The sequence below is a fragment of the Lathyrus oleraceus genome, chromosome 3, assembly GCF_024323335.1.
Source record: "Lathyrus oleraceus cultivar Zhongwan6 chromosome 3, CAAS_Psat_ZW6_1.0, whole genome shotgun sequence".
NCBI classification, from domain to species: Eukaryota; Viridiplantae; Streptophyta; class Magnoliopsida; order Fabales; family Fabaceae; genus Lathyrus; species Lathyrus oleraceus.
In genome coordinates, this window is record NC_066581.1 from 250,740,641 (window position 1) to 250,755,629 (window position 14,989).

General features: G+C 32.2%; 1 protein-coding gene across 10 annotated transcripts; it reads right to left on the reverse strand.

Moving 5' to 3' along the window:
- Positions 1 to 8,237: 8,237 nt before the first annotated feature.
- Positions 8,238 to 14,747, reverse strand: LOC127126691 (protein HEADING DATE 3A). Of its 10 annotated transcripts, none has more exons than XM_051055667.1 (7): positions 14,148 to 14,747; positions 13,977 to 14,060; positions 13,793 to 13,840; positions 13,124 to 13,355; positions 12,762 to 12,823; positions 12,627 to 12,667; positions 8,830 to 9,246 (listed from the first exon to the last, which is right to left on the reverse strand). In XM_051055667.1, exons 4-7 carry the CDS (start codon positions 13,322 to 13,324, stop codon positions 9,020 to 9,022), a joined length of 531 nt encoding a protein of 176 aa, XP_050911624.1. In that variant the 5' UTR covers positions 13,325 to 13,355; positions 13,793 to 13,840; positions 13,977 to 14,060; positions 14,148 to 14,747; the 3' UTR covers positions 8,830 to 9,019. The 10 variants fall into 10 exon arrangements, with proteins under 10 accessions (XP_050911627.1, XP_050911624.1, XP_050911623.1 ...); XM_051055666.1 differs by having other exon boundaries at positions 13,124 to 13,345; positions 13,789 to 13,840; XM_051055665.1 differs by having other exon boundaries at positions 13,124 to 13,345; positions 14,148 to 14,746.
- Positions 14,748 to 14,989: the final 242 nt, after the last annotated feature.

Consider the following 14,989-nt stretch of genomic DNA (forward strand, 5'->3'; position numbering starts at 1 on the left):
CTGTGAAGCAGAAGCTCAGAAGAACTCATCCTGATATGGCAATGAAGATTAAAGAAGAAGTTCAGAAGCAAATTGATGCGGGGTTTCTGGTGACTTCTACATATCCTCAATGGGTGGCCAATATTGTGTCTGTGCCTAAGAAAGATGGAAAAGTCTGAATGTGTGTGGATTACCGTGACTTGAATAAAGCTAGTCCGAAAGATGATTTTCCTCTACCACACATTGATATGTTGGTAGACAATACAACTAAATTCAATGTCTTCTCATTTATGGATGGATTTTCCGATTATAATCAGATTAAAATGGCACCCCAGGATATGGAGAAGACAACATTCATCATACCTTGGGGAACATTCTGTTATCGAGTGATGCCCTTCGGTTTGAAGAATGTCGGAGCCATGTATCAACGTGCTATGACTACCTTGTTCCATGATATGATGCACAAGGAGATCGAGGTGTATGTTGACGATATGATTGCTAAGTCGAAGACGGAAGTTGAACATGTAGAACACTTGTTGAAGCTTTTCCAGCGTTTGAGGAAGTACAAACTCCGCTTGAATCCGAACAAGTGTACATTTGGAGTCCGTTCCGGCAAGTTATTGGGCTTTATTGTTAGCGAAAGAGGTATTGAAGTTGATCCTTCCAAGGTCAAAGCAATACAAGAGATGCCGGCGCCCAAAACTGAGAAGCAAGTCTGAGGTTTTCTTGGCCGCTTGAATTACATTTCGAGATTTATATCCCACATGACTGCCACATGTGCGCCTATATTCAAGCTCCTTCGGAAAGATCAGCGTCATGATTGGACCAAGGATTGCCAAAAGGCCTTTGACAGTATCAAAGAGTATTTTTCTGAGCCTCCGATTTTGTCTCCGCCTATTGAAGGGAGACCATTTGTTATGTACTTGACCGTGCTTGATGATTCCATGGGTTGTGTCCTTGGTCAGCAAGATGAATCAGGAAAGAAAGAGTGTGCGATATACTACTTGAGTAAAAAGTTCACCGATTGTGAGTCTCGGTACTCAATGCTTGAGAAGACATGATGTGATTTGGCTTGGGCTGTTAAGCGTTTGCGCCAGTATATGTTGAATCATACAACTTGGTTGATATCCAAAAGGGATCCGATCAAGTATATCTTTGAGAAGCATGCTTTAACCGGGAGAATTTCCCGTTGGCAGATGTTGTTATCTGAGTATGATATTAAGTATCGAGCTCAAAAAGCTATTAAAGGTAGTATCCTGGATGACCATTTGGCGCATCAACCAATTAAAGATTATCAGTTTGTGCAGTACGACTTCCCTGATGAGGAGATTCTATATTTGAAGATGAAAGATTGTGATGAGCCTACGCTCGATGAAGGGCTAGAGCCTGGTTCTCGATGGGGTATGGTGTTCGATGGTGCTGTTAATCAGTATGGAAATGGTATTGGGGTAGTGATGATTACTCCTCAAGACACACATTTTCCTTTTACAGCAAGGCTAACTTTCAAATGCACGAATAATATGGCGGAGTATGAGGCTTGTATTATGGGTTTGGAAGAATGTATTGATCTTAGGATCAAACATCTTGATGTTTATGGTGATTCGGCCCTTGTTGTTAATCAAATTAAGGGAGAATGGGAGATGAGTCAGCCTGGCCTCATCCCATACAGAGATTATGGAAGGAGGATTTCAACTTTCTTTACTGAGGTTGACTTCCAGCATATTCCTCGAGATGAGAATCGGATGGCAGATGCTCTTGCTACGCTTGCTTCAATGATTGTAGTGAAATATTGGAATGAAGTTCCCAATATTACTATGATGCACTTGGCTAGACCGGCTCATGTGTTTGCAATTGAAGAAGTGAAAGATGATAAGCCATGGTATTATGATATCAAGAGTTTTCTTCAGAGTCAGACTTACCCGCCTGGGGCATCTGTTAAAGATAAGAAGACTTTGAAGATATTATCTGGCATTTTCTACCTTAATGGTGATGTGCTTTACAAGAGGAATTTTGACATGGTTCTGCTCAGATGCGTGGATAGACACGAAGCAGACCTGTTGATGACAGAAGTTCATGAGGGTTCATTCGGTACTCATTCCAATGGACATGTTATGGCAAAGAAGATGTTGAGAGCAGGCTACTATTGGTTGACAATGGAGTTTGACTGCTGCAAATATGTGAAGAAATGCCACAAGTGTCAGATTTATGCGGATAAGATTCATGTTCCCTCGACACTTCTGAATGTTATTTCTTCACCATGGCCTCTCTCCATGTGAGGAATTGACATGATTAGCATGATTGAGCCAAAGGAGTCGAACGGTCATCGTTTTATTCTCGTAGCTATTGATTACTTCACCAAGTGGGTTGAAGCGGCATCGTGCAAATGTGACCAGGCAGGTGGTTGTGAAGTTTATCAAGGACCAACTTATATGCCGATATGGTGTGCCAGACAAGATCATTATTGATAATGGATCTAACTTGAACAATAAGATGATGAAAGAGCTGTGTAGTGAGTTCAAGATTGCACATCATAATTCTTCTCCCTATAGACCCAAGATGAATGGGGCTGTTGAAGCTGCTAACAAGAACATCAAGAAGATTATTCAGAAGATGGTTGTTACGTACAAAGATTGGCATGAGATGCTGCCATTTGCTTTGCATGGCTATTGTACATCTGTCCGCACTTCAACAGGGGCAGCCCCTTTCTCTCTTGTATATGGCATGGAGGTTGTGCTCCCCGTGGAGGTTGAGATTCCAACAATGAGAGTCTTGATGGAAGCCAAGTTGACTGAGGCTGAATGGGTTCAAAGTCGTTATGACCAGTTGAACTTGATTGAAGAGAAGAGATTAAATGCCATGTGTCATGGTCAGTTATATCAACAGAGGATGAAGAAAGCCTTTGATAAGAAGGTCAAGCATCATATGTTCCGAGAAGGTGACCTCGTGCTCAGGGGCAAGTGGACTCCAAACTATGAAGGTCCATATGTTGTTAAGAGAGCCTTTTCAGGCGGTGCTTTGTTACTTACAACTATGGATGGGGAGGATTTCACTCGTCCTGTGAATTCAGATGCAGTCAAGAAATACTTCGCCTAAAAATAAAAACAGAATAGCTCGCTAAGTTGAAAACCCGAAATGACGACTTAGGCAAAAATGAGTGTCTCGGTGGATTGAAAACTCGAAAGGGAGGTCCAGGCAAAAGTTAGAGACATGAAAATATATATATATATATATATCCCGCTAGATTGAGTACCTCACCCTGGGGCAATCTAGGCAAAAATTAGGGATTTGGCAAGTAACCGCATCCTAACAAGACTTTGTTCTACAACCGTTGTCTGTCAAAGATTCTCGCTCAGTCACCGTTAACTGAAGCTTCAAATACATTGGATTCAGAGTTGGTGGAGAAACGGTCATTATGTTCAATGTAGCCCTTTTTCCATGAATATCACCAATTTCAAATTTGTAAAGATCCATGGAATCTCGTCATTTACGGATTACAATTCCATTAAATAAATTTGAGCCTTTGTCCAATTCTTTGCACTCTTATTTGATTCTGTTTAATAAATGTTTGCATGTTTTTAACTGATGAATATCATTGTTTTAAACGAATAAAGTTTTTATAAACTGTTTTAAACAAAATGAACATTCACAATGACTAAAAGGAGAGTTGAAACATCTTCAGTGCTCTCCCAAGGATAGTACGATTTCCAAAAGGTAAGACATTTGTTCATATTCTGGCATGTTTATATCCTCTTCATCAACTTTCAGTTGTTTCTAGAGCAGTTGGTGAAGGGCTTGTTTCCCTTTTCATCCCCGGCATGGCACGTGTTGATAAAGGATTCATCTTCGATTCCCTCAGCAAAGGCTGTTTCCTTTGAGGGTTGCCTACAGTCCATCCTCTGCAGGGTTGCTCGACTCGAGTTTGATAACTTGCATCCCCTCCGTGGTTGAAGATGTCTCCTGAGGTAGTGAGAGGTGTTAAGGAAGATGTGTTGTTTCTTTCCCTGACGGAGCAAATTGTTTTTTTCTCCCCTTAGCAGAGTTGGTCTCTCCAGCAGTTAGAAAGATTTGTTTTGGTTGATGGGCGTCTGTTTGACGTTGGTTCCCCAGTAGAGTTTTCTTCTACAACAGATCATATTGGTGTTCAGCCACCTGCTCCCGAGAATTGATGAGAAGTCCCCAGTGGTTGGCAACTGTGACTTTGCCTGTCCCAAGCTATGATTGGTGTCTTCCAGTATTTGTTGCATCCCCATCAGAACTGAGTTCTCCTGTAGGCCTGACCCTCCTTTTTGAGATGTTATTTCGGATGTCCGTTCGTGGCTCTTGAGCCTGTTTGTGTTAGATATGTCTGTCTGTCAGCATTAATCATACATAAATCATGCATATACATACATAATCATAGCAAGAAAACATGACATTAATGAGATAAGTTTATCTTCAGATGAAGAGCAAGCAAACATGACATTAATGGTTTCACATCACTTTGATGATGAAGAAAATGAGGTTAGTTATTCCAAAATTAAAGATATACCTTCATACGATGAATTACATAATGATTTCCATCAGAGGTTGATCTACATATATAGATAAGGGGGCTCAAGCCCCCACAAAGGAACATGTTATCCTTAAAAATGTGCTATATTTTTTTATTTAGTCCCCATTAAAAATAGTTATTGCATATATTAGTTAAATTAAAAAAATTAAAAGGTTTATAAAGATTCTAATATAATATATTAGTAATACTGTTTTTTTTATTCTCTTTAATTTTTTTTATAAATTTTGTAACATTAAACTCACATTGTAATATAAAATAGATCATATTTTAAAAAGGAAATTTGTCTTACATATAGATTATTTAAATAAAAATGTTTGTAAAATTGTGTATTTCATATAATTTTATAAATATGTATAGACTATTCTTTTACCCCCACTATAAAAAAAGTTTAAATCTATCACTGCTGTCCATGAATTACATGAGGTATGTTTGAATTTTTCTAGAAAATATTCAAAACAAAATAAAAACATTTTATATCGAGAATGTAAAGCTAATAACATGAAAATGGAATTAGACCAAGTCAAGAATTCAACTTGTAATACATGTCAATCTCTTGATCTAAAATTGTTGAATTAAACCAAGTGACCAAGAAATATGAAAAATGTCAAATTAGTTTAGAGGATGTGTTAGGCAGACAAAGATATTCAAATGATAAATGTGGACTTGACTATTCTAATTTTTTGATAAACCTAGCACAAGTAAAACCATATTTGTAAAAGTTAGCCAAAAATTCAATATTGTGGAACCAAAGAAAATGCATGTTGTAAATCATCCTAAAATGTCTTATGTTAGAAATATTGCTTATGTCTATAAAAGGAATAACGTCTTTAGACCTATATGCTCTTATTGTAATACAAATAACCATACTCTTAATGCTTGCTACAAAAGAAACTATGATATTCCTTATGACGAGTATGTATGGGTAAGGAAGGAAACTAACCTAAGAGGGCCCAAAGAATATTAGATACCTAGAAAGTATTATTAATTTTTTTTGTAGGTACTTGAAGATCATATGCTAATATTTTTAAATTAAAACTGAATTTTTCAAGATACAGGACCATATGGTATGTTAGATTAAACTTTTTTTCATTAAAATGTTTTGAAGAATATTGATATCATCATTGGCATCAAATCATAGTGAAGAAGATAAAAAAATTATATCTAACATATAATTTCCGTTATATATTATGTGTTTTTGGATTTTACTCTTTTTCTTTTTGATAATGTCAAAAGGGGGGAGAAGAGAGATGATTGTTTTTGTTGTTTTTTAGGATACCAAAGACAAAATGCATAAATTGCAAAATAAAAGAGGAGATATGCAAAATAAACAAAGATATAAAAGATAGGGGGAACAATCAAGTGTCAAGCAAAAACTTCTCATCAATATGTTGTGTCATCATCAAAAAGGGGATGATTCTGAAGACAAGCTTTTGTGAAGATGATCTTTTGACGAAGACAAACCAATGGAAATAAGGAAAAGATTAAGACTTGATCATGTAATAAGGATCTGCCAATGACAATTCATTTGTGTATATAGTTTAGGTTCTCAAACATTTTCATCTAAATCATTCCTAACATTTTTACATCAATTGATTTCAAGATGCATCTTTAACTTAGAGAAATTTCTAGTTTTTAAAGAGGTCAATCGATTGATCCTTAACATAAAATTGATTGACATGCTCTTTGCAAAATGAAAAATTGAAACACCAATTGATTCAATCGATTGACTCATTATGTCAATCGATTGACTCATTATGTCAATCGATTGACTCATTATGTCAATCGATTGATATAGTGCAAATTTTGACATTTTTTAAAGTTTGAATTGAGTTAATTGGTTGACATCCTAGGTCAATTGATTGACATCCTGAAACATTTTAAAAATTCTGAAACATTACATACTTCTTTATTGCATATGATCGTGATACCTTTTCCAAATCATTACAAATTCTCATGATCATTTTTCAAACATTACCAATCATTCAAGATGCATATTGTGATGTATTTAAAGCAAGAATTTTCAGATTTCAAAACACCTCTTTAAATCATATTTTTCAAACAATTCTTACTATTATTTTCAAGTGTTCGTACACAATGACATGGAAACTTTTTACTGCATAAAATTCATTCATTTGAAAAAAGGTTCATAAACCATTGAGCACCTAAATGTTTATACATTCTTTAATTGTTCACATGGAAAGAGAAGATTATATTTTCAGAATATTTGAATAGAATACAAATTTGTATGTATTCATTTTATATATTTACTGTAATTTATTCATCAAGTATGTGATGATTTTGTCTGTAAGAAAAGTGGTTGTACTTTCTACAGATATTTACAAATAGGAAGTGATGTCCTTTTTGTTTGTTGAAAAAAGGTCTTTTGAATCAGGGAGATTCAAAGTCCATCATATGTTTAGTGCTTATGTTGAAAGATTGTAAGAGAAGTCTTGGTATGAGGCTTGTACAAAGATCTAATGTAATGAAATCTTTCACGTGTGTGAAAGGACTAGGCTACCCTTATTTGAAAAGGGGAATCTGAATATATCTTTGTGTTCTTTATTGTTTATGCATTTTATTTTTCTGCATCTTTATTCATATGTTCATCATAATTCTTTAAAAAAAAAATGAGTCAACATCTGCAAAACAACCAGAAAAATCTTAAAAGAGAAAAATAGGAGAAAAGAATATTAGATGAATGTGAGTGAGTAGAAAATTAGTGGAAATTATGAATTCTTAGTTGTTTGTTTTGAGTGAAAGGAAAGGAAGACATGAATATTTAAAATGACTTTATTCTTATTTAAATAAAAAAACTCAAATTACTTTAATTATTTTTCATTTTAAATAAATACATAATAAAACAAACTACGTCAATATTTTATATATAAAACATATCAGTAAAATACTTTATTTATTTAAAAATAAATGATCAAAGTTTATTTATTGAATACTTTTAAACTCAAAATACTAATAATATATTTATATCTATTAATTTAATATGAAATTTTAATAATAATGTAAGGGATGAAATTCGGTGAACTTAAAACCTTACTAATAAAAAAAACTAATGTTTTATTTATCTTTAAAACTACACTTAAAATGATGAATATCCAATTTCTACACAAATGCTCAATCATGCCTCTTTCTTTCCAAAGCTTTTTTAAAGGGGACTCCACAATAAACTTTATTTCCTTTCAAAAACCCTTTTGAAAGAGAACCAAAGAAAGAAAGACATAATTACTTATAGACTTTTCCTCCCTCACATATACTTTTCCTCACTTTCATTGATACCCTCCCTCATTTATCTTTTCCCTCACCTTGCATTGATACCAAAAATAGTATCTTTAATGAACTATATTGAATTGAGGTACCACTCTGTACTTATTGAAATGAATCTTGTTTATAAAGAAAATATTTGTTATTTTTACCTTCTTTTTAATTCTTCAGGATGGAGATTTTAGAGGTGGGAAATTCAAACATTAAAGCATGGCATATCTGGTTTCATTGGAGTGAGCCCAAATTCTATTTGAGATGTCAAATAAGATTCTTCCCATGTAAGCAAAACATTTTTTAAAAAGCTTATTAACTATTTGGAGTTATATGTATGCCCCCTTATTTAATTATACATTTTATTTTATCTAAAATTAATATTCTTTAAGCAAGTGATTTTATTTTTGAAAACCCAAAATAATATATAAACGTATAATGACCACCCAAGCAGTTCATATGAAATTGCATACACATTAAAGCAAGCAAAAATAAAAAACTAGACAAACAACCAAAGCTACTACAAAAAAAAATCAGCATCCCAACATCACATATATATTCCAAACACAAACATTACAAAATACTTTATCTCCTTCATGCATTCCAAATTAACCTCGAGGCCAAAAGCAAAATCTTGAATTTAAGTGCTTCACATTCACCCGTGTTTGAGAAAAAAATATGAGATGTTCTTGTGCTGCAAATACAATGTAGGCACACTCGAAAATACTGCGTCTTGATTTTCCAGATTTTACTATGTTTCCGAACTGGTGTGACCGTGCATAATCTGGAATCATATACCCTGCACTAGTAATAACCGTCATGAACCCTGGACATATAGATTCACTTAGCAGCCCACATCACAAAATCCACCAACAATGCCATTCTCGCCTTGATTGATCACACATGTGAATTTTATTTATTGTCAGTAACTATTAAGAATATTATGTCTAGTAAAGTGGATATACAACATATATATATATATATATATATATATATATTTTACAAAACCTCAAAATTTTAATTATGATTCCTTCAAAGAAAAGGGTTTCAATCTTCATAGAATCCAAAATCCAAACAACCATCTTTATTGTTGGTAAATATTAGCACCATTGATGCAGTACCTTCCACCCTCATGATTGTGTTTGTATATATCTCTATAACATCTATATGAGTTTTTCTTGTAGGATTTATCAACTAAGCTTGCATTAAAATAAAGCTAATTTATCGAAAGGTTCTTCCTCCAGATCCAGCTTCCCTTTGACAATTGAAGAACACAGCAGCAACTGGCAATTCAAGATTGTAAAGTTCAACAAATTCTCTTGTATTAAAATTTTGTCGCCATCCCGGAGCATAGACTATTTGTCGACACTGTTGACGTAATAATACAAACACGAAACGATGAATCCCTAAGTTGGGTCGTGGCTTTTCATAACTTACAACCTCATTACCTATGAATTTCAGTTAAAACCACAATTAGCGTACATATAATTACTAGTTACTAGTAGTATATTTTTATATACACACATATCTTTTATGGTTGTGTCACAAACTAATAAATAGCTAATTAATAGGCAAAGTTTAAATACACATTACTTTTTTTTGTCAAAATTTTTGTAATACTGTCATGTTTTGTGACAATAGTTTAACAATCAAACTCTCTAAGAATCATTTGTTAAACAAACATTGCAAACACATAGATGTTCATTTCTAATTTTTGTGTCATCTTACAAAAAGAAAATCGTGGAGTTAATTTTTTGTGGAACCCAAGAACAAGTTGCACATGTGATGACCAAGCCTCTCAAATTGAATATTTTTCTTAAAATGTGAAGTTTGATGGGAGTCTATCAAATACACGTAGAAAACTGAGGGCTCGATTTAAGGAGAGAATGATAAAATATTATTTGTTCTGTTTGAGTTTCTATTTGTTAGAATAATCCCTATTATTTGGTGAACTAGCTTAGGTTGTTCTTTGAGTCATTCTTATTAGTATTTGTCACATTATAGTTGAACTCGTATGTGGCGTTAGTAGTCGCTATTTTTAAGGATTGTAAAAGCGATTTTATAACTATTAGTATTCCAATTCAATAACAAATCATTCTCAAACTAATCTTAATTATTGACAAAAAATAAGATCACAACTGAATTTATATTCATAGATCAAGTCCAACAAAATAAGTATAAAGCAATGCAATGTGTTTATAAATATTGGAACCTCTCATTTTACAAAAGTTATGTCTAATGTAGTCAAACATGTGATCTTAAATAGGATCGCCAATAAAAGATCATAACGATCCAGAAGAGCCTAATGAATGGCAAATTAAATATTCAGTCTTAACCTTACTTTCCAACCACAAGTTGAGATTAAAACTAGTGGTGACAATGTTAAGATTGAACTTGATTTTGAAAAAAATGAAAATGTTGAAACTGAAGTAAGATTTGGAAAGAATTTAGTATATACAAGAAAGAAGAACATTCTTGAATCCACTCATATCCAAGAATTCGATCCGACATTACATGAGGTAACTTCTCTCGGTCCTTTAAGCACTAGTGATTCATTTTATTTTATTTTCTCATGAACAGGAAACAAAATCCAACTCAATACTACCACCACACTACAATGAGTTATATCTTCCAATTTCCCTTATAAAATATACCAAAACATGTACTGAAAAGCCACGTTACCCTATATCCAACTACCCATGTTTTGAACATTTTTCACCCACTCATAAAGCATTCCTCGCAACTTTAAACACTATAACAATACCAAACTCTTTATCTGAGGCATTGTCTGACAGGAAATGGAAACAAGTCGTGGACTTAGAGATGGAGACACTGATTAAAAACAATACTTAGAAACTGGTTTCTCTACCAAATGGAAAGTAACATGTATGGTGCAGATGGGTATACACCGTAAAATACAATGTTGATGGATCTATTGAGAGGTACCAGAAAAGATTGGTTACCAAAGGATTCACTCAAACCTATGGAGTAGATTACTCAGAGACATTTGCTTCAGTTGCTAAAATAAATACCGTAAGAGTGATATTATTTTTAACAGCTAATTACAATTGAAATTTACATCAATTTGATGTGAAAATGCCTTCCTTCATGGAGAACTTGATGAAGAGATCTATATGGACGTACCTCCTGGATTTTGTGAACTTACTACCACCAAAATTGTGTGCAAATTTAAAAAAAAAAAGATTTATATGGGCTAAAGCAATCACTATGAGTGTGGTTTGTAAGAGTCACCAAATTATGATAGATTTGGACTTTGAACAAAGTCAAGGAGATCATACTCTATTTATCAAATATTAGTCGAAAAATTTATATACCTATCACATACTAGACCAAATGTTGTTTTTGTTGTAAGCTTAGTCATCTAATTCATGCACAAACATAAGGAAATTCATTTATAAGTTCCGCTCTGAATTGTGCAATATTTAAAATGAACTCCAGGTAGAGGAATTCTGTTTGAACAAAATGGAAGTGTATGTCTTGAAGCATATATTGATGCTGACTATGCATGGTCAATTGTGGATAGAAGATCGACTACAAGATATTGTACTTTCTTAAGTATGAATCTTGTGACTTGGAAGAGTAGAAAACAAAGTGTTATATTTAGATCTGATGCTGAAGTAGAATTTAGAGCAATATCACAAGGGATATGTGAACTACTTTGGTTGGAAATGATATTAGAAGACTTGAAGATAAAGAGAGATGAATCAATGGGACTTTATTGTGATAAATAAATTTTCTATTACCATAGTCCATAATCTAGTGAAACACGATAGAATCAAACATATTGAAGTTGACAAATAATTCATCAAAGAAAAGTTAGGAGTGTTGTAAATAAGTTATTTTTACTACTATTAGTAGTAATTTATTTCGGGCTTTTAATCCGTTAGTTAGGTATATATCTAGTAAATTAAAATTATAAACCTTATATATATTAAACTTAAATAATATGACACCTCTGATAACTTTATATAATAAAATCCACCATTGAATTAAAAATTATTATCAAATAATTATGGCTATTTAAAAAATTTTATTATTATATAAATTTTTTAAAAATTAATAAATTGAACTAAACAAGGAGTTTCAATTTTTTTTAAATCATGAGTAAATTCAATAAATATATGTTTTATATAATTGAAAATTTTGCACGAAATTTATATTAAACTGGTATAAAAAAATCAAATATTTTCTAATATTTTGTTATTATTGTTTTATTTTTAAATATTTAAATATTAATATATATCTTTTAAATTTTACTTTAATTATATTTTATTAAATTTTAATTTTTCATTTTAAAATATATTTAATTTTAAAATATATTTTATATAGATAATCAATGATTTCTTAATCATATTTTTTTATAGATAATCAATGATTTTCTTAATCATATTATTTTTTTATAGATAATCAATGATTTTCTTAATCATAGTATTATTTTTTTATAGATAACCAATAATTTTCTTAATCATATTATATTGTTTATAAGTTATGCCATCTTCAAGTCAACTTTTAATTATAAGTATATTACTCTCTTATCAAAACTAAATTAAAATATACTATAATACAATTATAGTAGTTTATCTCTAATTATGACCATTATCAAACTGACTCTTAATCTCATTATATAATAGTAGTACTATTATCATATTTGAGCTTACCTCAAATATAAAATAAAATGAAAACTTATTACTATCAAGATAATTATCCATTGTATTATCCATTATATACTTATAACTTTTTTAATAAACTTTTAATTCATGTATACTACAACTATTTGACCCATAGAGTATGAAAATAATATACATACCAAAACTAGCCCCGGTAGTTGCTGGAATATCAGTCACCATCCTAAATCCATTGAAAGAAAGGTGTTAGTTACAGTATTATTCAACAAAAATATCTCATACATGATGTTCTGTTGTAAGCCGCGTGATTTACTCACCAATGAAGATACTCCCTAAAACTGGGATAACTTGGGCTAGGTGCATCAGGATCTACCAACACCTTCAGTAGAATAGGAAAATTAAAAATAATTAAGTTAGAAATTTGAAATGCATTTAGTTTGTATATAATCGATATTGTAAATATAACTAATCAAAATTGTAATATATATATATATATATATATATATATATATATATATATATATATATATATATATATATATATATATATATATAAAGAAATATTTCATGTGAGATCCACTTTTAAAGCGAATATTTTTAGTTGCTTAAGCAATGCTCCAAGAGCATTTTCGATATGAATATACTAAATATAGATATAATATGTATCTAATGTAATTACCAGGGTGTAGTAGATCACGGGGTCATTTCCACCAATACTCACTTGAGGTTGATTGGCAACTTGAGAAGGTTTAAGCTCACAACCATTGGAAACATTCCTATTTCCGTAGGTAATTTGGAGAGGAATAGAACTTTCAAATGGGTCTAATATATCCCCTATTACACGCCCAACAACAAGAGGATTCCGGCTACTACAGGCCATTTAGCTTGTTGACTCACACTCCTACATTCAACTTTGCATTAGGGTTTTAGGTTCAATTAATACCATACACTAATAGTATGAAATAGTTTTGCACAAACATCACGAAGACATGTAATAATATGATTTTCTATAATATCTAACTTGAGAGTTATGATTCCACATATGTGTAAAAATATATTAATACTATGAGTACATGGAAATGAAATTCTTTACAATGATACATAGACCATAATTTGTTCTTTCCAAATAATAACATAAGTAAAAAAACTATCAAAAATTTCAGCTAGTAAAATACAAGTATCTTCTAGAGGATCAACCTGGATTATTCAAATCAAGCAATATACACAAACCCAACAATAGCATCACAATTCAAAGCAATGTTTATGAGCAGTCTATAGACTTCAAATGTTATGTCCTGTATAAAACTTAAAAGGAAAAGTAAGAATAAAAGGGCATGAACTTACTTACCCACACTGGAATGATGACAGTGTAAGTGTATAACTCATGATATAATCCCTGCACTCCAAGAATAACTTTAAAGCTAATTTAGCACAATTCAAAACGAAATCATCGGAAAATATTGTCTATTCACATCATTTACAATTCGGCTATGTACTACTAAAAATGACCTCCAGCTATATTAGATATATACTTTTTCCTTTAGAAAAACTGAGCACGAAGGTTCAGCAACGAAGGTTCAGCAACGAAGGTTCAGAATTTCAGAGGGATCAAATAACTTCCAAAAAAAACACAACAGTGTTATTATCATATTACGTGAACTTCACGAAATGGATCTCAAAATCCAGAAATTACACATACTCACCATCAAAATCAGCAAAGTGTGTAGATCAAGTACACCGTTCGGTTGAAACTGTTCCGGAACGGCAACCTTCTGTTCCGTCGAGATCACTACCGTCAAAAAGAACTGTAGATCCAGGAAAACCTAGAGTGAAAACAGATCCGTCAACAGAACCACCACATAACAGGATTTTCACTGTAACAGAACGGAGTCATCCACAATCACCACCGTGGCATCAGGTAAATCAGCCACTGTCGTCTCTTTCAGTGAACTGTGGTTTACTAGGGTTCCTGATTTAAGTGAGAGCTTTTTGACTTCACTGTTTTCATTTACCTTGCTTCTGTGGTTTATTATTTGGGGGAAAACTAAGATTTAGAATGAGATGAAAAATTTATGTTGAAACTGTAATTTCCTTGCAAACTAGGAAAGATGATTTCAAAGATGACGGTGGTAGCCACTGAGTGTAGAACAGTGTGCTGAAGATATTTTCTTCTTTCTCCTCCAGCTGGAGATATTATCTAGTTCAAAGGGTTTTGTTTTGGAATATTATAGTTTTAAATACTAAATAATTTGGAGATAAAAAAAACTACAAGCGTGAGAGATGTGGTCTTTCACACGTTCCTGCTTTCTTCTGCCTTTCTTGCTTTTAAGTTTATACAACCATAAAATAATAATTAGTAGAAAATGACAATTTAGTAGCATATATACATATTTCCTTCTTTCTTAAGCATGACTAGGGTTGACTTCTAAAAAAATCAACCTACACCATAATTATTAAATAAGATGTTTTTATCTAAATTATTAATCTCAATATTATTTATAATAAATTATTTTACAATTTTTCTATATTTTCTTTTATTTTTAAT